At 37.9% G+C, this 25026-nt stretch overlaps 1 protein-coding gene across 2 annotated transcripts; it reads right to left on the reverse strand.

Annotated features, from left to right (window-relative positions):
• Positions 1-1790: 1790 nt before the first annotated feature.
• On the reverse strand, positions 1791-24899 carry YEATS4 (YEATS domain containing 4). Of its 2 annotated transcripts, XM_068971092.1 has the most exons (7): positions 24670-24899; positions 21707-21826; positions 19168-19234; positions 18971-19065; positions 14802-14894; positions 14623-14710; positions 1791-2389 (listed from the first exon to the last, which is right to left on the reverse strand). In XM_068971092.1, the coding sequence occupies exons 1-7, from the start codon at positions 24718-24720 to the stop codon at positions 2220-2222; spliced, it is 684 nt and encodes a 227-aa protein (XP_068827193.1). In that variant the 5' UTR covers positions 24721-24899; the 3' UTR covers positions 1791-2219. The 2 variants fall into 2 exon arrangements, with proteins under 2 accessions (XP_068827193.1, XP_068827194.1); XM_068971093.1 differs by lacking the exons at positions 18971-19065; positions 19168-19234.
• Between the last annotated feature and the right edge of the window lie 127 nt (positions 24900-25026).

The raw sequence follows: 25026 nt of genomic DNA on the forward strand, positions 1-25026 counted from the left end.
CTTCTTCTGAATGAAAACTATTCCTTTGTTTAGATATACTACTTTTACTCATTCATTCTTCAGTTGATGAATATATGTGTATATGATATATGAATATATATCAATATATGAATATATTGTTCCTTTTTGACTATCATAATTCTGCCATGAACACACATGTACATTCAAGTTTTCATGTGAATGTTTTCATTTCTCTTTGGTACACATCTAGGAGTGTAATTGCTGGGTCATTAGAGTAACCAATCTTAACTCCTTGAGGTATAGCCAAACTATTTTTCAAAGTGGCTGGCTGCACCATCTTACATTACTGTCAGCAATGTATGAGATTCACAATTTCTTCATATCCTCACCAACTTGCTTTTGGTTTTGTGTAAAATTATAGGCATCCTGGTGGGTGTAAAATGGTCTCTTGTTGTGGTTCGGCTTTGCATTTACGTAATGACCAATGATGCTGGGCATCCCTTCATGTACTTACTAGCCGTTTGTATTTCTTTGGATAAATGTCAACTCAATCCTTTGTTCATTCAAAAACTGGGTTGTTCTTGTTATTTTGATTATAAAGATTCTTTGCATACTTATGGAAGACCTTACTTTAAGCCAACACAGAAATAAGACCTGACAAAGGGCTAGATTGACTCATGATTATGTATTTTAAACTCTTGTATTCATCCATGCATAAAGTCAGAATTACCTCTATGAACTTCAGCTTTATGAATACATTCTTAGGGGCTAATCTTATGGAATAATGGAGGGATGATCGCCCATGTCAGGGTTCAAGTAGAATGGGACTTTCCCATTCTTTTTCTGATCTATCCCCAAGTCTACCCCACACTGTGGGCATTGGGCTAGAGGTAGGGTAAAGCTGAATGAAGCCTGGCATAACTAGAAGTGCCATCTCCAACACCCCCAACCAGATCCCCTGGCAGAAATTTCAGACCACAGAGAGTTTTGCATACCTCCATAATGTTTATAAATGTCACAACCTAAAAAAATAAAGTAACAAGGTAAAAATTAACCAATCTACCAGGGCAGATAGATTAAAAGTATCTTAAAGTACCAGTGGCTAGTTATCACTCTCCAGAAGGTATTCAATCTGCATTAGGCACAGGCATAGCTTCCATTTTTAGGAACTTGTAACATATTAGTATTACGTTTTCCAAAATACTTTCCTACTTACTGTTGTTCCTAGGTTGCCAAGATGGGTTAGCCAATAAAGCCTTAGAAATTAAGTACCACTAGTGTTCAAATTAGATGACTCAAAAGTACAGGGCTGGGATGTCCCTGGTGGTCCAGTGGCTAAGACTCTGTGCTTCAAATGTAGGGGCCTTAGGTTTGATCTGCAGTCAGGAAACTAGATCCCTTATGCTAAAACTATGATCCAGCAAAGTCAGGGAAAAAAAAAAAAAGTAGAGGGCTCACCATGTGGATTTGAACAAGACAGCCTGAGGGAGAAGGTAGAGAAATCAGAGGTAGTTTACAAAACTGTTGCATAGATGTATCCTATGTGTCTTTGGAACATGCACAAGGGATTGAATATTGTTCTATGTGAAAACTAATGACACTGCGGTAGTTAGGCAGAACAATACTTCAGATATGATCTTGGCCATCTGAGAGCTTTGGTATGTTACAATGACTGCAAATCAGAGATACATGGTCACAATACTATGGAGATACATTAGTCATAATGAGAGAGTTCCAGGGGCTTCAAGACAAAGAAACCCATCAAGAGGCAGAAATAGCATATGCAGACTACATTTATTCAGTGCTTACTGGACACCGGGCACATCAGGTACAAAAGAGCTGGGATGGGGGAGGTAAAAATTTAATACACACATTAATTTTATGACTAATTCTAACTACTAGGGGAAGTACAAAATTTGTACAAGTTATACTTTATAATGAAATTTCAATGCCTGTCAAAAGGATAAGCTATACATACAATGCAATAAAAATGTTTTAAAATTGTGCTTAACATCACAGAACTACTCCAAAATGGGTTGGTAAAATACCTATACACCATTCATTCTTATTATACACATATTTCACATTAAAGATTGCTGGTAAAGTACAAATACTTTGACCTCATTGCTGAAAAATCTATGGTCGACAACTATATACAAAGTTCCTTTTAGAAACACTGTAGCATTTGTAGTCCATCTCTCCTTTAAAGTCCACCTTATTTTCATCTTAGCTCACTATCAAGTTGTCTTCAGAACTGTTTATATTTCTTTTGTCTGATCATCTTCTTCCAGTTTTCTGATTTCATTTTTTAAACAATTTATAGTTTCACGACTTGCTTTTAATCTCTCTTTAAGCTCTGCAATTTCAAAGCTTGTTTTTTTTTTTGCAGCTTCTAATTTTTCTCTGGTTTTCACTTCAAGTTCTGCAACTAAAGAAAACAGACTGTTATTAATTTATTGCATTTTTCTCATATGTCTGAGATATGTCACAGAGTAATAAATGTGACATTCCGTTAGGTCAATGTTTCCATGATGAAATGCAAACAACTTAAGATATGTAACTAAACACAGGAGGGTGGATGAGAAAGTCTCAACTCTCAAGAGAGGATCTAAGACGTTTTCTATCACAAAGAATAAAATTTGGGCCACCAGTATTTTAATTCACACTTAAGATTTTAAGACATAATGTCCTTGTTTTTTTCCATTTACATACTAATTTGGAAATTAGGGAGTATATAGTCCAAGAGACTTCCAAGTAATAAGACTTCACTAAAAAGAGGATTCTTAAATTTACGTGTAGGAAAAACTTACATAACAAAACCACACTGGTAAACCTGTACCTTTTTCAAAACAGAGTAGTAACTACCTAGGCTTGAATTCTAGCTTTACTAGTTGTGCCACTCTGAATAAGCTATTTTTTTAATCTCTATGCTCATTTCCTCATTTCTAAAATACAGATGATAATGGCAAACACCTTGTGATATTATTTGCTTAAAAGATTTAAAATGAATATCATCTGACACATAAAAACATATTAAGTACTATTATGACAGAGGAACATTAAATATTTAAAACATTCTAGCTGGCTATGTAACAAATTACTAAAGAAAAATATCATTACTGCAAAATAAACTATATTTATTTAAATATTCCACTTGGATAGTGTAGTACCATGTTTTATAGAGAAAAAAATGTCTACTATCACCCAACATTTCCACCTTGTAGACATTTCAGGTAATTGCTGTTCAGGTAAAAGCTGTACTTTTGTTAATGTAAAATGATCACTAGTTGGAAGCAGCATGGATTGAAGGAAAAAAAACTAAAACCTTTTAAAATCAGAAAGACTTGAGTTCAAATACACCTTTCGTCCCTTACTAGCTGAATGCTGATATCTCTCTCATTTAATTTCTTCTTTCTATATAATACAGTTAAAACTTTGTATTTCACAGAGGATTTAGGATTAAGCAATACATGTAAAAACCATTCAGCATGTTAAAAACACATAATGTGTTCTTATTTTGCCCACTGCTGGTGACTTTCTTTTTGTGATACATTTTACATTGCCAAAACAATCCACATTTTTCTTTGTAATTTTTCAGTTTTTATTTTTTAAATTATTTTTGAAAATAGATAGTACATACACCTGATACAAAATTAAAAGGCTGAAAATTGTGTGATAAATTCCTGTAAATAGTAATTGTTAGGTTGAAGAATAACTGTGCTTGTAATTTTGGAAGAATGCCAAGTGACTCTTAGAGGTTCTATTATTAATTTATAATCTCATTAGCATAGTATGTCTGTTCCCCTACTGCATCAACTTTTTGGTCTTAAATAATCTGGAAGGTTAAAAATTATATTTCAGAATAGTTTTAATTTGCACTTCTATTACTTCTGAGATTGATAATCTTTTAATATGGTTAGGGGATATTTCTCCCTTTCTTTCTATGAACTGCCTATTTATCCTTTCCTCTGTTTTCTATTAGGTGACTGGCCCCCGCCTTTTAAAAAACTGAGGTATAATTGACATACAACATATGAGTTTCAGGTGTACAACATAATGAGTCAATACTTGTATATACTGCAAAATGATCATCACAGTAAGTCCGAAGTTAACATCTGTTACCATATATACAAAAAAGATCTTCACAACCCAGATAATCACGATGGTGTGATCACTCACCTAGAGCCAGACATCCTGGAATGTGAAGTCAAGTGGGCCTTAGGAAGTATCACTATGAACAAAGCTAGTGGAGGTGATGGAATTCCAGTGGAGCTATTTCAAATCCTAAAGATGATTTGAAAGTGTGAAAGTACACTGCTTCACTGCACTGCTGTGCAAGTGCAGCACTCAATATGTGGGCAAATCTGGAAAACTCAGCAGTGGCCACAGGACTGGTAAAGGTCAGCTTTCATTCCAGCACCAAAGAAAGGCAATGCCAAAGAATGCTCAAACTATCACACAATTGCACTCATCTCAAACGATAGTAAAGTAATGCTCAAAATTCTCCAAGCCAGGCTTCAGCAATACATGAACTGTAAATTTCTAGATGTTCAAGCTGGTTTTAGAAAAGGCAGAGGGACCAGAGAGCAAACTGCCAACATCTGTTGAATCATTGAGAAAACAAGAGTTCCAGTTTTAAAAACATCTATTTCTGCTTTTTTGACTATGCCAAATCCTTTGACTGTGTGGATCACAATAAAATGTGGAAAATTCTGAAGAGATGGGAATACCAGACCACCTGACCTGCAGCTTGAGAAACCTATACACAGGTAAGGAAGCAACAGTTAGAACCGGACATGGAACAACAGGCTGGTTCCAAATGGGAAAAGGAGTATGTCAAGGCTGTATACTGTCACCCTGCTTATTTAACTTCTATGCAGAGTACACAAAGAGAAACGCTGGGCTGGAAGAAGCACAAGCTGGAATCAAGACTGCCAGGAGAAATACCAATAACCTCAGATATGCAGATGACATCACCCTTATGGCAGAAAGTGAGGACGAACTAAAGAGCCTCTTGATGAAAGTGAAAAAGGAGAGTGAAAAAGTTGGCTTAAAGCTCAACATTCAGAAAACAAAGATCATGGCATCTGGTCCCATCACTTCATGGCAAATAGATGGGGAAACAGTGGCTGACTTTTTTTGGGGGGGCTCCAAAATCACTGCAGATGGTGACTGCAGCCATGAAATTAAAAGACGCTTACTCCTTGAGAGAAAAGCTATGATTAACCTAGACAGCATATTAAAAAGCAGAGACATTAGTCAACAAAGGTCCGTCTAGTCAAGGCTATGGTTTTCCCAGTAGTCATGTATGGATGTGAGAGTTGGACTATAAAGCCAAGCACAGAAGAATTGATGCTTTTGAACTGTGGTGTTGGAGAAGACTCCTGAGAGTCCCTTGGACTGCAAGCAGATCCAACCAGTCCATTCTGAAGATCAGCCCTGGGTGTTCTTTGGAAGGACTGATGCTACAGCTGAAACGCCAATATTTTGGCCAACTGATGCAAAGAAATGACTCATTTGAAAAGACCCTGATGCTGGGAAAGATTGAGGGCACGAGGAGAAGGGGAAGACAGAGGATGAGATGGCTGGATGGCATCACTGACTCAATTGACATGGGTTTGGGTGGACTCCGGGAGTTGGTGATGGACAGGGAGGCCTGGCGTGCTGTAGTTCATGCGGTCGCAGGGAGTCGGACATTGAGCGACTGAACTGAACTGAACCATATTTAGTTACGAATTTTTTTCTTGTAAGGAGAAATTTTAAAATCTACTCTTAGCAACTCTCAAACATGCAATATAATATTATTAACTATAGTCACTATGTTGTAAATCGTATCACCTCTTATTTATAACTAGAAGTTTGCACCTTTTTGGCCATGGCCCCCTCAACCCCAGCCTCTGGCAACCACTAATCTGTTCTCTGTTATTTTTGAGCTTTTTTTTAAGAGTCTACATATAAATAAGATTACACTGTATTTGCTTTTCTCTGATTTATTTCACTTAGCATAATGCCCTTGAGGTCCATCCATGATGATGCAAATGGAAAGATTTCTTTTTAATGGCTGAATATTATTCCATTATGTGTGTGTGTGCATGTGTATATATGTATGTATGTATGTGTGTGTATATAAAAAACACTTCTTTATCCAGTCATCTATTGATGGACACTTACATTGTTTTCCTATCTTGGTTACTGTAAATAATGCTGTAATGAACCAGAGAAGGCAATGGCAACCTACTCCAGTACTCTTGTCTGGAGAATCCCATGGAGCTAGGAGCCTGGTGGGCTGCAGTCCATGGGGTCGCTAGGAGTCAGACACGACTGAGCGACTTCACTTTCACTTTCACGCATTGGAGAAGGAAATGGCAACCCACTCCAGTGTTCTTGCCTGGAGAATCCCAAGGATGGAGGAGCCTGGTGGGCTGCCGTCTACAGGGTCCTACAGAGTCAGACACGACTGCAGTGACTTAGCAGCAGCAGCTGTAACAAACATGGGGAGTATATATCTTTCCAAGTTGGTGTTTTCGTTTTCCTTCAGGCCATACCAGAAGTGGAATTGTTGGACCATATGGCAGTTCTACTTTTATTTTTTTGAGGACCCTCCACCCTGTTTTCCATAGTGGCTACACCAATCAACACTGAATAAGGGTTTTCTTTTTTCTTCACATCCTTGCCAACACTTGTTATTTCTAGTCTTCTTGATAACAGCCATTCTGCTGCTGCTGCTAAGTAGTTTCTGTCGTGTCCGACTCTGTGTGACCTCATAGACGGCAGCCCACTAGGCTCTTCTGTCCCTGGGATTCTTCAGGCAAGAATACTGGAGTGGGTTGCCATTTCCTTCTCCAATGCATGAAAGTGAAAAGTCAAAGTGCAGTTGCTCAGTCATGTCCGACTCTTTGCAACCCCATGGACTGCAGCCTACCAGGCTCCTCCATCCAAGGGATTTTCCAGGCAACAATACTGGAGTGGGGTGCCATTGCCTTCTCTGAACAGCCATTCTAACAGACATCAAATAATATTTTGTGGTTTTGATTTGCATTTCCCAGATGATAAGTGATATTGAGCGTATTTTTGATATCTGTTGGCCATCTGCATGTCTTCTTTGAAAAAATATCTATTTAGCTCTTCTGTCCAGTTTTAATTGAATTGTATGCTTTGTTTGGCCATTGAGCTGTATGAGTTCTATATGTATTTTGGAAATTAACTCTTTATCAGATACATGATTTGCAAATATTTCCTCCCATTTAGTAGGTTTCCTTTTAATTTTGTTGATGGTTCTTTTGCTCTGAAGCTTTTTAATTACTGGTTATTGGCCTTTTAAAATGATGTGAGGAGCTCTTTATATCAAAAAGAAACAAGTCATCTGTGATAGAAGTACAATATTTCTTTTCATGGTTTGTCTGTCCTTAGACTTGGTTGACAATGCAGAAATTTTGACCCCCTTGCTCCCCTACTCTCTTCATATCAATTAAAAGACATACAGAGAGTGAAAGCAAGCTTCACTGGTGGCTCAATGGTAAAGGCTCTGTCTGCAATGCAGCAGATGCAAGACAGGTAGGTTCAATCACTGGACTGGGAAGATCCCTTGGAGAAGGAAATGGCAATCCACTCCAATATTCTTGCCTGTGAAATCCCATGGACTTCTGGGCTTCCCTGGTGGCTCAGACGGCAAAGAATCTGCCTGCAACGAGGGAGACCTGGGTTCTGTCCCTGTGTTGGGAAGAGCCTCTTGGAGGAGGGCATGGCAACTCACTCCTGTATTCCTGTCTAGAGAACCCCCATGGACAGAAAAACCTGGTGGGCTACAGTCCATGGGGTTGCAAAGAATCAGACACAACTGAAGTGACTAAGCACATACATGGATTTCCAGAGAAGCCTGGCAGGCTACCATCCATGGAGCCACAAAGAGCTGGACACAACTGAGCGACTAAACAACAGCAGAGTGAAAGGCACACTGACAGAGGCACATTGACAATGGATTGACAGAGGCTGGGACACAGACGTAGGAGATAGACAAGAAAGAAAAATGCATTACAGTGTCATGAGGTAATTAGGGAGCTATAAAGCAGACAGGATTCATATCAAGGGGGGAGAGAGAGAGAGAGAGAGAGAGTGAGTGAGTGAGTGTGTGTGTGTGTGTGTGTGTGTGTGCGTGTGTGTATCAAGGAATGTTTCTTGGCAGAAGTAAAATCTGAACTGAGTTTTAAAGAATAAGATAGGAATTAGATGAAGTGGGATACAGCAGGCCTTGGAGACAGTACAGAAAGATGTGGGAAACAACAAGGACTTTATGACTGTAACAGGTAGTTTTCAATCTAGTCAGGAAGACTTAATTTAACTCATCTGTTAGAGGACAGCATTCATTATAGACATAGATCTTTGTTCTCTGATTTAGTTACCATACTGTATTTTTGATCAATCATAAAATTGCCAAGGGTACCATATACAGGAGAAATGGGTTAACGAGGAAATCCTAAAGAAAACATTTAAAAACTTGTTTTAGCCTGTTCTAGTTTTCTGCTTCCTATATATTAAATGTTTACACATACATTTAAGATATATATGTGCATATATATGTGTGTGTCCATGTGTGTATGTATGTATGTATGTGTGTTCAGTTGTGTCTGACTCTTTGAAATTCCATGGGCTTATAGCATATATAAATATATATAAAATTTCTATTTTAAATTCCAAATGAAGCCTCAATTTACAGTAAACCAATCCAAAGAAGAACTGTTAGTTTTGCAAAGCAAATGTAACACACTGGTTAGAAGCACAGGCTTTTTACAAAGAGAAACAACAGTTTATTGGTTAAGAGTACAGACTCTGTGTGGGTTTAAATCCTGGCTCTGCTGAGTGATTCAGGGCAAGATCAAAACTCTCTACGCAAAATGGGGTTAACAGTAGTACCTCCCTCTGAGGGCTATTAAGGGAATTCCTAAGGGCTTCCCTTGTGGCTCAGCTGGTAAACAATCTGCCTGCAATGCAGGAGACCTGGGTTCAATCCCTCGGTTGGGACGATCCTCCTGGAGAAGGGAAAGGCTACTCACTCCATTATTCTGGCCTGGAGAATTTCATGGACTCTATAGTCCATGGGGTCGCAAAGAGTCAGACATGACTGAGCAACTTTCACTTCACTTCAGAAAGGTACAGCACTTATCTAGTACGTGTAAGCTCTATTAAGCATTCAATATCAGTTTAGTTATTCCTTATTGAAGCAACTTCTATTAAAAGCTAGACCATTAGTGCTTAAGTCAATTTCTGCAGGTTTACCAATATAAATATCTTTATAAACTTTTAACGTGCTTTATAATGAGCAACCTTTATCTTATTACTCTGTCTACAAATATTACAATGCTTTTAGACCCTAAGTTCTGAGGACTGCCTAGGAGACTGGGCTGTACCACTCACTCACTCATATTAATTGAGCAAGTTTCTTACCAATGTGTGCCTCAGTTTCCTTTTCTAAATGGACTACCTAAAAAAAGTTATTATAGATATAAATGAGCTTATACATGTATAGATTACAAAAGTACTAAACAAATCCGATATTATTACCAAATATTGAGTATAATGTTCTCAAACTGGTAAAAGTGCATCTATCTTTTTTTACACCTTTGATTAATATTCCCAAATTGCTTTTCTAAAAGGCCTATTCACATAAACAATTCATGAGAAGACAGTGTTCACCACATCCTTACTAGGTACAACTATGAAAGATTTCTTTTGCATATTTGATACAAATATAGCCATACATTATTATTGGTTTGCATTTTAAAAATTACTAGCAGGGTCAAATATTTTTCTTTTTATTTACTAACCATCTTTCTTCTATCTAGTCCACTCCTTTGTCCTTTGTTTTAAACTGAAGTTTAAAACTATATTCTATTTTTTCTAGAGTTTTACAGCTTTTAATCCTTTGTCATATCTTCCAAAAATCTATTTTTTCTTTTTTTGCCCTTTTGAAATGCGTAAGTTACATACCTTTTGCAAAAAAATTTTTTTGTCTTTCAATGTAATTTCTTCTAACACCTCAAATTTAGAAAGTCTTCCCTAGCCAAGATAGACAGTCATTTCTCTAATTTTTTAAACAGGTTAATTGATATAAAAAAAAATTTAGGGACTTCTTTGGTGGTCCAATTGTTAAGACTCTGCACTTCCAATATAAGGGGCACGGGTGTGATCTTTGCTTGGCCATATGCACATGGTATGGCAAAAAAAAATCAAAAAACAATTAACCATCATTAATTAAAATGGAATTTTTTAAGTGCCATGAAGCAATGATCTAAATTAAGTTTTCTTCTCAAAAGTTATCAACTGTGCCAATACCATTTACAGAATTATCTTTTTCTTCCTTATAGATTTGATGCTGTTAAGAAAATAACCTCAAGATAGGTGAAAAGAGAGCCTTTGGAATGGGAGAAAATAATAGCAAATGAAGCAACTGACAAACAACTAATCTCAAAAATATATAAGCAACTTATGCAGCTCAATTTCAGAAAAATAAATGACCCAATCAAAAAATGGGCCAAAGAACTAAACAGACATTTCTCCAAAGAAGACAAACAGATGGCTAACAAACACATGAAAAGATGCTCAACATCACTCATTATTAGAGAAATGCTAACCAAAACCACAATGAGGTACCATTTCACGCCAGTCAGAATGGCTGCTATCCAAAAGTGTACAAGCAATAAACGCTGGAGAGGGTGTGGAGAAAAGGGAACCCTCTTACACTGTTGGTGGGAATGCAAACTAGTACAGCCACTATGGAGAACAGTGTGGAGATTCCTTAAAAAACTGGAAATAGAACTGCCTTATGACCCAGCAATCCCACTACTGGGCATACACACTGAGGAAACCAGAATTGAAAGAGACACGTGTACCCCAATGTTCACTGCAACACTGTTTATAATAGCCAGGACATGGAAGCAACCTAGATGTCCATCAGCAGATGAATGGGTAAGAAAGCTGTGGTACATATACACAATGGGGTATTACTTAGCCATTAATAAGAATACATTTGAATCAGTCCTAATGAGGTGGATGAAACTGGAGCCTATTATACAGTGTGAAGTAGGCCAGAAAGAAAAACACCAATACAGTATGCTAACACATATATATGGAATTTAGAAAGATGGTAATGATAACCCTGTATGCGAGACAGCAACAGAGACACTGATGTATAGAACAGTCTTTTGGACTCTGTGGGAGAGGGAGAGGGTGGGATGATTTGGGAGAATGGCATTGAAACATGTATAATATCATATATGAAACGAATCTCCAGTCCAGGTTCGATGCAGGATACAGGATGCTTGGGGCTGGTGCACTGGGATGACCCAGAGGGATGGTACGGGGAGGGAGGTGGGAGGGAGGTTCAGGATGGGGAACACATGCACACCCAAGGCGGATTCATGTTGATGTATGGCAAAACCAATACAATATTGTAAAGTAATTAGCCTCCAATTAAAATAAATTATATTTTAAAAAAAAAGAAAAAAAAAGAAAATAACCTCAAGATAATACAAAAATGCAGTTTACTAATAAAAACTTCCTAAGGTTGGGGCTTCCCTGGTGGCCCAGTGGTTAACTCAGCTGCTGATGCAAGGGACACATGTAGACCCCTAGTATGGGAAGAGTCCACATGCAGTGGGGCAACTAAGTACATGCTCCACAACTACTGAGGCTGTGCTCTAGGGCCTGTGCTCCCCAAAAAGAGAAGCCACTGCAATGAGAAGTCCATGCACTGCAATGGAAAGTAACCTCTACTTGCTGGAATTAGAGAAGGACTTCCTGCAGCAACAAAGACCCAGTGCAGCCCAAAATAAATTTGAAACATGGACCAAGGAGTCTAACACGTGCGTGAGTCAGGGGCTCTGCACAAAAGCCAGGCATGGAGGGAGGTGGGGGTTGGAGCGGATCATGCCTGGGGGGGTTTCAGGTCATGCCAGCTGGCGAAGCAAGCACACAGGGTAAGCGGTGATAATGTCGGCCACCCACCTGCCTTCAAAAAAATAATCTAAATAAATTAAAAAAAGAAACTTTCCAAGGTTATAAAGCTCCACATATAAGCTTTAATATAACAAAAGTAGTTTGTGGAAAAGTCTTTTTATAAAACACATTTGTTTTTACTGTTACACACATATGAATTAATGATATTAGTCTTGTTGAAAACACAGAAATTGAATTTTAAAAGGGAATTTTTCTCTATGAATATGAAATGGGAGAAAGATTTATAATGAAGAGAAAATTACCAGTAACAAATTAAAACAGCATATTACTAACGCTTTTCACCTTTTCGAAGTGATCATATACATCTCTGTTTTATGTTCACGACAAAGTAGACCATATTTTCAGATGTAGAAAATGAAGCATAAATCCTTTTAATGAGTGTGATTTGAAATTTTAAATGACTACCAAGTGGCAATTTTAATCAGTATTCAGATCATTTAACCCCCCAGTCATGGGTTTCATGAAAACACAAACACTACTATAACCATTAATGGTTTAACAGCAATCTCTTTCCCCAGCAGGGCATTTTCATCCCCTCACCCTTTTCTTTTACTGGATCACTTCTTTCAGCCTACACCTACATTTACTGGTCCACTTCCCCCGGAAAACACTGGCCTCTGGACCCCAAATCCTGCTTTTCCTACTGCTTCAAGAGCTCCTTTCCCTTTACAGGTCAAACTCCAAGACAGGCTTATCCATAGCACCTGTCTCCAGTGTCTCATCTCATTCTCTTTGGATCCACTTCAATGGATGTCTGTCCTTACTATTCTCCTTCAACTGCCCCACTGAGGTCACCAAGGAATTTCACGTTGCTATCGCCTGTATCGCCTATTTCTTGGCTCTTATCTTACTTGCTCTCTAAGAGGTACACAGCTAACGACTATTTCCGGATGAACCTTCTTCACTTGGCTCTAGGGTATTATGTGCACCTAGCTTTACTCCCTCCACACTCATGTTTATCTTTTTTTTTAAAAACTAGTTTCCTTAGCCAGTCATCTCCTTAATCTCTAAATTTTGGGAAAGCCTAGGGCTCAATCCTTGAACCTCTGTTTATCTTCACTTACTCTACTGATGATACCATACGGCCTTACAATTTATAAATCCATCTATATGCCCAGACTGTTTCTTGAATACCAGACTTTGAGTACAATTCCCTTCTCAACATCTCCACTTACATGTCTCACAGGCGTTTCACACTCATCATGTCCAAACTTTACTTCTAATCTTTCCCCTCAAAGCTGCCCCTCCCAGACTTCCTATCTCTATGAAAAGCAACAATAATTTTTTGTTTGTTTCCTTCTTCAGGCTCCAAACCTTAAGAGTCATGCTTTGTATTAATATACCTTCTTCTCACATCTTATTAAACCATCAGCAATCCTACTGTACCTATCTTTAAAACAGAACCTCCATTGCTGCCCCATTGGTACCACTCACAACTCTATCACATCTGGACAATTGCAACAACCTCCTAACTACTCTGCTTCTACTCTTTCTGGCTTATAGTCTGCTCTCAATATAGCAACCAGGGTGATTGATCTTTTGAAAATGTTACTCCTATAATGTCACTCTGCTGCTCAACACCCACAAAAAAACTTCACATCTCCTTAAAGTCCTTATAGTTACCTTTAAGACCCTGTTTGACCTGGTCCTCTATTAACTTCTTACTTCTCTGGCCTCGTCTCCCACTCCATGTTCCCTCTACTCCAGTCACACTGGCCTTTCTGTTGTTCCTTGGATACGCCAAGCCTGCTCTTACCTCAGGGCTCCTGCCCTTGCTGCCCCTCTACACATAACATGCCTCCCTCATGCAGCTGCATGCTCATTTCCCCACTCCTTTTGGTATTTGCTTGAACGCCACAATTTCAGGAAGCACTCTCTGACGTGATATTTAAAACTCTAACAATCTCCTTGCACCAGAAGCACTCCCTCACCTGCTCTAGGTTTCTCCATGCCATCCAATCACTACCTAACGTTCCACTGTTCTATTTATTGGATATTTCTCTTCCTTCCACTAGAATGTAAGCTCCATGAGGACAGGGCTTTTGTCTGGTTTAGACACTGCTTTATCTTCTGAACCTAGAACAATGCTTGGCATAGTACTGATGCTCAATATATATTGTAAGCAAATAAATGAAAGATCAAAGTAACAACTGAATAAATGGTAACATAAATGTCCACATGGGGTTGCTAAATAGGTTTCATCTTGAATGACAAATGCAAATGATTGATGCAGCTGCATGAAATGCTGTGTAGAGAGACAGAGATGCTAACCACAGTACACTAAAGTATAATGTCATGCAAGGTTCTTCACACCATCATTAGCAAAGACTAGTATACACAGAAAATGGTTGAGTGACAGGTTCAGTGAGATTAATGACAAGCTACACTTAAATGAAATTAGTGAATAAAAGACAAACAGTATTTCAGAGTGTGTGAGCAGCTGTCTTTTACCTTTTTGAAAGTTGGCCTACTTTGGGAACTATTTAAAGCATCCTTATTTGTTCTTTGGTAATACATATTTTGTTTCCTAACTCCTAAAAATTTAACCTATACATAATAAAAAAATTTAATAGTCACTTATCATACAATCCTTTCATCATCACTGAATACATTATTACTCAGGATTAATTATAAACTCATGGTACTTACATTCTGTTTCATGCTTATAGGCTCCTAAGGTAAGCTGACGAGATGTTGTCAATAATTGTTGCATCATTGCTGTTGGGTCTTGAAATATCTAATGGGATAGAATGGGAAAAAAAGCCCTGTAACTTCAAAATCTACAAATTAAAAATGCTTTAAAAACTCTTATTATAAAATCTTCTTACCATTTCATCATAAAACTCTGAAACCACTGTTTTTTTCCCCAGCATTGCATTGGTGTCTGACTGAAACAGCTTTAATAAATGATACAGTGTTACCTGTGAAATAAAAACAGATATGACATCCGTGGATGGTTTTTATCATCATCATGTGAGATTATTATTTCTCTAACTGATTTACAGTTACAGAAGTAACTACTAAAGTAAAGCAGTAAACCTATCAAATTCAGGATCTTGTCACAACTACAACTTACAGTGGCAGATCATCCGAACTCTGACTGTACTTTTATTTTCCTATTAGGTATTAACATCTATCCATATCTGTTTAATATGTATGCTACAAAGAGGATAAGTAAAGACTGGCTACAAAGCATTCCAGAGAGTGACTATATATAAAAATAACACAAGATACGGCTATGCAAATTAAACTGGGAAATCACTAAGACAAAAAGTCTTTTACTTATACAAATGAAATTTGCTTAACTGTGACAGATAAAGTTTACACATTCACTGTAAGGAAAAAAGATTTGATTTCAAAAGGAATGATCAATACTAAAATACTCAAGTTTTAGAGGACAAGTTAATTTCTCCAGTGTAATATTAAGATTATAACATAAGTAGCATAATAAGCAAAAAGTCAGCCACTGGTAATTCACTTTGGCAAGAGCAACCTCTCTTCAAAATACTTGGAAACAGATATAATAAGACATCAATGGAAAAACTTTGCAGCACAATGTATGATTATTTGTACAAAACAAAATCTAGCAGGTAAAACATCTTAGGTTCATGCTGAAGTTGGAGAAGCAACTGAGAGGACTTGAAGAATTTTCCAAAAAGTCAGCTAAAATCATCATAAAAAGCAGGCATCATATTTAAAGCAGATAATTTGACAAATTTCTAGGACGACAGAAAGCAGATGAGACTACACCAATAGATAAACCATAATGGAGAAATTCATAACTGAAAAACTTAGGGAAGAAAACTACATTAGAGGTGAGAGACAGTGGCCCCAGTGGAGCCCGAGAGAGACAGGTGTAGAAATCAAGAATGCTTTGGGTGGCTAGGTTGGTTAATCTTCCTTCTTCTCCTTTTACTCACAGACAAGAGAGCATATCCTCCTGTGGATCCTAGAATTCTTCACCCAATCAATCAATCATGAAGTAAAAATAAAGGTATTTTTAGAGAGCATTTACTCTGAAAATTTATTTCTTAGGCATCCTTTCTGAAGAAATTCCTCTAGCAAAATGAAAAAATAAATATGAAGACAAAGGATCATGTGTCATCCTCAGGAGTTGAGAGGCACTATCTAAAATTGAAAAATCCAAACTTAGGGATTTAAATACATCAGATACATGGGAGTTAATTCCTAGAGAAACTGAAAACAGTAACTGTCGTTTTCCTGAAGAAGGGGTCAGAAATGGGGTTTCTATGTTATGAGGTTAAATTATACCCCCCTAAAGATAGTGAAGAATCTATACTTATCCTCAGTACCTGTGAATGTGACCATATTTGCAAACAGAGTCTTTGCAAATATAATCAAGTTAAGATGAAGTCAGAGGGGGGCCCTAGCCCAATATGACTGATATCCTCATAAAAAGGGAAGAGACGCAGAGATGGGAAGGGAGAGACGGCCATGTGACAGTGGAGGCAGAGACTGGAGTTAATGCTGCCACAGCCAAGAAACACCTGGGGCTACCACAAACTAGAGGAGGCAAGAAAAGATCCTCTCCTAGAGGCTTTGGAGAGAGCATGGCCAACATCTTGAAACTGGACTTCTAGTCTCCAGAACCAAGAGAATCAACTGCTGTTTTCACCCATTCAGTTTGTGATACTGCTATGGCAGCAATAGGAACTTAATACAGGAAGCTTGCACATTTTTTTAATCTTTTAAAACCTATATATTATGTGTTTTATAATTTGAGCAGTATTGAAAACTACATCATAAAACTGCCCTTTCCCAACCTTGCTTAGATTTTGCGAGGCATTCGTGCAGATACAGACAATGAAAAATTTCAAGACATAATGTCTCTAATTTACACTGATGCTTGAAGATTCTTAGAACAATGAAAATGCCTATACCTGCTGGCAACATTTCTAGGAATAAAACCCTAGTATTAGTATTTTGCTTTTAGAAACAACCATTCCTTTTACATAGTGGCTTCACGTGTAATAGGTTACTGGATAACGGAAGCAAATCACAAGTTACCCATGTCTTTCTTTTATAATTTAAATAAATCTTCATATGACTTATTTTCTATAAGAGTCAACTGAAAAACTGTAATAGTTTCATTACACTGAAAGAACACAAGAACAGTTTGGAGTGGATAAAATTCAGGTTCATGTAGATCTACATACAAACCTATCAATAAATTAATCACTGCAGAAGTGCAAAAGAATGTATTACCTTCCTTTCCCAAGAGTAGACTTTCAGAACTGTCTCATAATGAGGCTACATGATATAATGATTTCTTTCAGAGATGTATCTTCCAAGGTGGGGCAGGGAGGTGAGATGGGGGAGACAGATGAGGCGGCAGACAGGGAAAGCAGCACATTCTCAAAATAAAATGAATTCAAAGCAACCTTACGAAGTTAATAAGAACCTCAGCTCTAATAACATTAACAATTTCTCCCTCTCCCCTCTCTCAATATCTGCCATATTCTGTGCTCTATATTCCCAAATAGACTATTTTGATCAAGGATAGGTGTAGTGTCTGATCTTTGTATCCTGCCCTCTGAGAAGTATCTTGCAAATATATTTAATAATTTTTTGCCAAACAGAGTATCTGTGAGAGTATCACAGAAAGACAAGAATGGTAGGAGATACCAAAACGTTACCACATGGAAGATATTTAAATAACCATTTAGATGGATCTTCAGGAGGAAAATAAAAACAAACTAATCTATGAATAGTTATCAGGAAAAAGTTCAAGGAAGATTAATATAAAGTAGAACTTTCTGAAAACTAGAACTTCTCCAAATCTGAACAGGATGTTTCACTTCATGATGGAAGTTAGCCTTCTTTTCTTACTATACTGGAGGGGCTAAAGGAAACTTCTATGTAGTGGTCTACATCAACCGGTCCTAAATCTTACTGTGCATCAAAATTACCTGGGGGGTGCTGGCCCCTCTCCAAAGCTATGAATCACCATCCAGAGAATGGGGACTAGATGTCTGAACTTCTAAAAAATACCTTAGGCATTTCTGGCGTAGTTAGTTAGGAACTAATTCTATCACTGGCCCAGGTGCTATTCAAGTCCTTTAAAAGCACACAGTTTTACAAATGTAATCAGATAATTAAAGTGTAAATGTTTGGTGCTGAAGGAATGAACTCAGTCTATCAAGACGAAAATTGATGATGATGAATGTTAAAACCCTGAAAGTGGAGTTGAACACTGACCATACAAATGTGCAATGAAACAGCCTGAGTTGTAACTCTGTGTTTAACAATAAAACAGGCTTAGTGGTTTTAGTCAAAAGAGTAAAGGAAAGAGTATGACATCTGAATGCAAATGTACAGGTCCAAAAACTAGCTCTATCACAATTAACTGTATTTTTGAGCACAAGACTTTATCTCTGAGCCTTAGTATCCTCATCTCTAAAAAGAGGATCTCACCAACCTCACCAAGTTGCTGAGGGCTCAAAGTGAAAACTTCTGGGACTTTTTACATTAGCTAGCAACAACTGGAAGAAGAGAGCAAATGATGAAAAAGTAGTTATAATAAGGAATCATGAATAAGATAAAGCTGCTAGTACTGATGACAGTATGAAAAAGTAAAAAGGCATTCTAGGGTTTTTAACTAGACTGGACACTCCCATTTCACAAAGTGTATGGACTCAACTTGTTTATTACTAATAACCAAAAAATACTAATGAATTTTAGACCTTTTTTTTGCTTTAGTAATCATATAATTTCCATGATTTCTTTCAAATAACTGTTCATACTGTATTCCTACTTTTTATACTTGGAAAATAAAAGATTTTTGAAAGGCATTTCATTTAAAAAGGAAAAACCTTAACGCACGGCAAGATATAGCAAGACATAAACTTATATAAACTATACTTGAATAAAAAAAGTCAACATATAGCTTGTATATGTTGTCTAATGTACTATTACATTACATTTTTACAATTACTAAAAAATCCATTTTATATCTACAAAGAGTAACATTACTCACAGGTCTTTCATTAGGATCAATGAAAAATATTTTGATGATTATTTCGAATTCACCCCATCCTGTTTCAGTGATCTCATATGGAGGCTTAGTAACAACTAAAAGAAAGAAAAAAGAAAACAATCAGGAATTTTTAATTGCTGATACAATTTCCTAGTTCTTTTATATTTTGTATGTTATGAATCACAGAACTACTGTACCTCTCAAAGGATTGCCATAGCTTTCATGTAATTTAAATTGGATTTTCTTCACATATGCTGACATATCCTAAAATACAGAAGAATTAATTAGTTCTGCCATCTACATATAAACATTAGAAGGGAAGAAATGCCTAAGAAATATGAATTACAACCTGGAGGCTTGTTTTTTAAACAAAGGAAGCTTATGCCAGATTCTTTCATAATTCATCATACATATAAGTATATATGTCTCTATTCACATGTGTTACAAATCTTATGTTTATGTACCTCTGAGGATTGTTTGCTAATATCTCTGTTGACAATATTCAAAATCAATTCTGATTTTTCCATAAAAACAAATACATTTTTTCCATGTGGTAGTACACTGTATCAATACTTCATTTTATTGCTTAATAATATTTCACTGTATGAATACCCCATATTTTATTTATCCACTTATCAGTTTGGAGACATTTGGGCAATTATGAGTAATGTCACTGAATATTTACATACAAGTTTTTGTGTGGACTTTGAAAGTTTTTTGTCTTTTAATTTTGTTTAATATGTGATAGTATAACTGCTGAAGAAGAAACATTATCAAGCTTAGTTGGTTTCACTATTTTAATTCAGCCTTTTGGTGAAATATACCAAGAAAAGATAAACAGAAATCAAAGGTCAACTAGAATCTTCTTTGCCCTTGAAATTAAGATAACTTTGGGTTGCAACACTACTTGCTGTGCTGTATTTTGCTTAATTTCAGCTCCAGTGGCCTACATTCAACTGCTGCTGCTGCTGCTGCTAAGTCGCTTCAGTTGTGTCCGACTCTGTGCGACCCCACAGACGGCAGCTCACCGGGCTTGCCTGTCCCTGGGATTCTCCAGGCAAGAGTACTGGAGTGGGTTGCCATTGCCTTCTCTGCTACATTCAACTAGTCACCTTTAAATTGTGGCTGAACTGAGTTCTATGTGGGCGTCCCTGGTGGCACTAGTGGTAAAGAACCTGCCTGCCAGGGCAGGAGATAAGAGATGTGGGTTTGATCCTTGTGTGGAAGATCCTCTGGAGAAGGACATGGCAACCCACTCTGGTATTCTTGCCTGAAGAATCCCACAGACAGAGGAGCCTGCATGGCTATAGTCCATAGGGCTGCAAAGAGCTGGACACGACAGAAGCAAGTTAGCATGCCGGCACTGAGCTGAGTCACTATAAACTGTCCTACATGGCAGTTTAATGTGAGGCACATTGTGTTTTATTTACTTCCAAACTGATCATCTCTTAATTTATTAAACATGACTGAACACAGTGTGGGGTTACATGGGAAGATGACCCTTAAAACTGACACTATAAAGTTATTTTGAATAGTTACTAGATTCCTTCACAAAATGTGTCCCCTCCTTGATAAAGTATAAGTCCAAAATTCTTCTCTCTTACATGTGGTAAAAGTATTTGAAGCAGGATAACTTTATCATTATCAAGCGATGAATCTATCCTGTGGTTTTTGGCACCATTTTCAACTTTTCAGACGTTAACATCTCTTCATGATGCCTCTAAATGCTTTTACAGATGTTTCCAGATGGTGACAAATGATAACAATGATAACATAAATTCTCATTTGCCTTATTGCTTCCACTATATTGGATCAATAACAGCTGACATACAAAATGAAGAGTTTTAAACAGAGGAATATTTATTCATTTAGTACCTACTGAATACCTACTATGTACTGACCACATTCCAGGCATTAGAGATACAGCCACAAAACCAAACTACCAGCAGCCAGATTATGTAGCAGTTTTGTCTTTCATCTTCTCTGATTATCAAATTATAACTTACATTTATCATTCCTGAAACATGTGATTATACACAAGGCTACCTTAAGAGGTGGCGATTAGAAGACATACTATGTATACAGGACAGTTCTTGTTACCATTGTTGTTGTTTAGTCGCTAAGCTGTGTCCAGCTCTTTTGCTACCCCACAGACCACAGCCTGCCCGGCTCCTCTGTCCATGGGCTTTCCTAGGCAAGAATATTGGAGTGGGTTGCTAAGTTTTTCCCTGGGAATCTTCCCGACCCAGGGACCAAACCCACTTCCTCTGTATTAGCAGGTGAATTCTTAACCACTGAGCCAGCAGGGAAGCTCATAACTTAATTTTCATTAGAAAACAGTTTTGGAAAATTGATTTCTACTAACAAGTATACAAAGATGACAGTTCTTACTTTATTCTTTCAACTTTTGGGGTAACATTTCTACAATGGGCAATTTTTTTTACCTTTTTTAAAAAAATAAACTTTCTATTCTGTACTGCAGTAAAGCTGATTAATAATGCTATGACAGTTTCAGGTGAACAGAAAGGACTCAGCCATACGTATACATGTACCCATTCTCCCTCAAACTCCCCTCCCAATAACATTCAGCAGAGTTCCATGTACTACACAGTAGGACCTCGGTTATCCTACAATGGGACAATTTTATTATCAGTTACTATAAAATGACCTTACAATTTATCTTCAAGCAAAACAAACCATAGCGTCAAAAAGGTTTTAGGAAAAAGAAATATTTACCTCATTTCTATATGGTTTTACATATACTGTCCACTGATGGGTGTGCCCATCTTCTTCTCTTTTCTTTCCAAAATATCGAGCAACATTACCATAAACTATTGGTTTAACGATAGTAACACCCTAAAAGATAAACAATTTCAACATAAATTAACATTGTACCATTACCCAAATAAACAGAAGGAAAGCTTTGAAAGCCTGATTAAAGAAATGGCAGGTGGCCTAACAACCTAGGTTTGCATATACCATGGATTTCCCTTAAAAATCAATTCCAGACCATTAGCCTCATTTTATATTACCACAAATAACTAAATATCACAGTAATTACAGTGTTCTCACTTTGAAAACATCTATTTAAATCATATAAAGTACTCTGAGAGTTTCTATTTTTGCTTTGGTTATTTAATAAAGAAACAGAAAAGGTTCTTTATTTACAGACTTTAAAGAACAACCAGTAATTAATAGTCACTAACTTTGATTGTCATCACCTGATGGTAATGTCCTTATTAATCAGCTTACAGCAGGGTTTTCCAAAGCACAGTACAAAAATTAAAGGCAGTTTCAAAGAGAATTTTTTGGTAGAATAAGGGAAGCATTTTCTTTTTATTACTTGTGCTTACTTTAATCTATATTAGAAAAACCACAACTACAACTAGCAATTCAAATCACAATTTCAAAAATAGTAATGCTTAGGAAGGGACTTTAAACATTAGATTTAAACAAACAAGTTAAATATTACATTTGAATTCAGATAATGGCAGAGGCATGTGGAAGAGTCAAGCTTGATAAACACTTGACTGATGGCATGTCTGCTATATTTGTGCTCAGTTCTGTGATGCATGTACATGTTTCTGTGCACATGTCAGAACTGCAAAGGCAGAGTATGATGAAAAGGAGAGAGAAAAAAATTTCAGGAGAAAATGCTGAATGTTGCACATGAATTGAAGACTAACTGTTGAATAGTAGGAGTGTACCTGAAGGTCAAGACCAAGATATAGCATATGTAAAAAGTGTAGGGCCAATGTAATCAACAAGTAATAAGAAGAGGAAAAGCGGTGAACAAATAGAAAAAGTCTTTCCTTTTTTTTTTCAAACTTCTTATTCTGTATTGGGGTATAGCCAATTAACAATGTTGTGACAGTTTCAGGTGAACAGCAAAGGGACTCAGCCATACATACACATGGATCTATTCTCCCCCAAACTCCCCTCCCATCCAAGCTGCGAGAGTTGCACCTGCTATACAGTAGGTTGGTCATAAAGAGAAAAACTTCATTGCGACTAGGTAATCCTCAAATGAAATCAATACCTATTAGCCTAAAGTTAATTCAGAAGAAGGCAAGCAGTTTCTATGGAAATTAAAAAAAAGTTACAGCAAGTGCACTTTTGGGGCACACAAAGATAGGGCCTCACCTTTAAGGACTGAATGAATAAACACAAAGGAGCACTGACAAGGTGAGTAGGTAACAGATTTCATAGCGCCAGTGTTGACAGGAACTTGTAGAGGTCTTCAAATATTTAAAAGGCTTTCATTTGCCAATGGACTTTCTACTAGGATGAAACTTATCTAAATTGGAAAAAGGTGCTTACAAGATCAGGTAACAGTCAGCAAGGAGAAGAAACAGGTCCCTAATTTTAAGTTTTAAATGACTAACTCACATCCATTTTTGGTGGAAAAGCATTTGAGGACTACAAGCCTGATCTCCTCACTTCATTTTGGACTTACAAGACTTTTAGAACCTAACATGATTACAAACTGAGAAAGCTCTGTAAGTTCTTCTCTGAAAGCTAATCTTATAATCCTCTTTTCTGTTTTCTCTTTTTTCCCTTATTTATTATTATTATTTTTCAATCTATAATCCTCTTTTCTGTAGTATTTTCTTATCATTCCAAAATCTGGCCCCAAAGCAGAGAGAAAATATGTTTATGAAACTCCTACTACTATGAATTTTACCTGGCCATCTCTTTCCCCTTCCATTTAATTTCAGTAGCTTTTGAAACTTTCAAAGAGCTCTCACTTTAGAAGAAGCATTAAAGCACTGTGTATGCCAACTGCATATACAGCATAAATTTCTGTAAACAATATGATATGGAGAAGGAGTCTTAAAACCTAGAGCAACTAGGTGCAAAAATTGGGTGATTTCTTTTTGAAAAAATTTTTCTTTCTGTGGTAAATAAAAATCTGAAGGGGGTAAAAACCAATGTTATATCAGGAACCAGCTGGTCGTGACATAAAAAATTAATGTGCCAGGTAACGTATTAAAGTGGGAGGGAAATTTGTCACGGTGTCAAACATCACGTTAAGCTGGATTATAACTTTAATTACAAACTAAGAAACTAACGTGTACTGAATGTTGCCTATGTGCCAGGCATCTTCTTTGCCTTGATTAATTAGTATCCTGGCCGTAGCCTTGAGGCTTTCAAACACTACAAACTTGGGGAAGTCTTCGGAACTTTTCTACCGCCAGCTCTATCGTTATCACACTTGTAAATACTGGGAGTAACATTGCCTTTTTAAGGCTGCAATAGGGGCTGAGAGAATTCGGTAAAGCATTCACCTACGTGCTTCTTTAGCATGGAATCGGCTGTTGTTATCCCACAATAGGTGGGTGACCCCGACTCCGATTTACAGGTGACCTGGGTTGGCAGCGGATGAACACCAAGCCAGGATCTGCCAGCCTTCCAAGTGGCTTCTTCCTTGGCGACGACGTCCATCTCTCCCCCAGGCACCAAGGATTATGTCAGTTTATTTTGTCTGGGATGGAAGGGAGGGGGTTACACCTGAAGTTGGGGCCCAATGAAACCACGATTTTCCCTTTGGGGCTCTGAGTCGCCGTCCTCCTAGAAACCCGTTTCAGCCTGAGGCAAGAAGGAGCGAAAGGGAACAAGCTGACCCTCCCCAGGCCGCGCTAGAAAGAGCCGGGACGAAAAAGATATTCCGTGAGGGGAGGCACCGGCCGTGCACTGACCTTCACTCTCCCGCCGGAGTCAGGCCCAAATTCGGCCATTCTCTTGAACATATTGTCTTACGGTAGAAGCCGCAGCCGCCAGGGAAAGAGACCGGGGCCGGCGGGCTCGCCGCTCCCTCAGAGACCCCACTCCTCCCGCGCGGGCCCAGGAGGAGGGTTTCTGGTCGAAGGAGGACGAGTCAGCGGGGCTCCGGTCGCCTAGGAAGCGCCAACTCCTCGCCGGGGACGGCGTCCCGGAAGCCCATTCAGCTCTGCTCTCGGTAAGGTCGGATCTGGAGTGGGCGGCAGCGGCGAAGTGTGCGCAGGCGCGACGAGCTCTCTTACACTGCGCACGCGCAGGGCCGCTGCGGTGGGTGT

Source organism: Capricornis sumatraensis, chromosome 4 (genome assembly GCF_032405125.1).
Source record: "Capricornis sumatraensis isolate serow.1 chromosome 4, serow.2, whole genome shotgun sequence".
Taxonomy (NCBI): Eukaryota; Metazoa; Chordata; class Mammalia; order Artiodactyla; family Bovidae; genus Capricornis; species Capricornis sumatraensis.

What these genes read in the sequence shown, in the direction of transcription:
- YEATS4 (XM_068971092.1), bottom strand. Translation starts at nt 24,720, where the DNA reads ATGTTCAAGAGAATGGCCGAATTTGGGCCTGACTCCGGCGGGAGAGTG. An exon ending in TAAAACCATATAGAAATGAG is followed by an intron (nt 19,235 to 21,706) that starts GTAAATATTTCT and finishes TCTGTATTTTAG; the next exon opens with GATATGTCAGCATATGTGAA. An exon ending in CTATGGCAATCCTTTGAGAG is followed by an intron (nt 19,066 to 19,167) that starts GTACAGTAGTTC and finishes TCTTTCTTTTAG; the next exon opens with TTGTTACTAAGCCTCCATAT.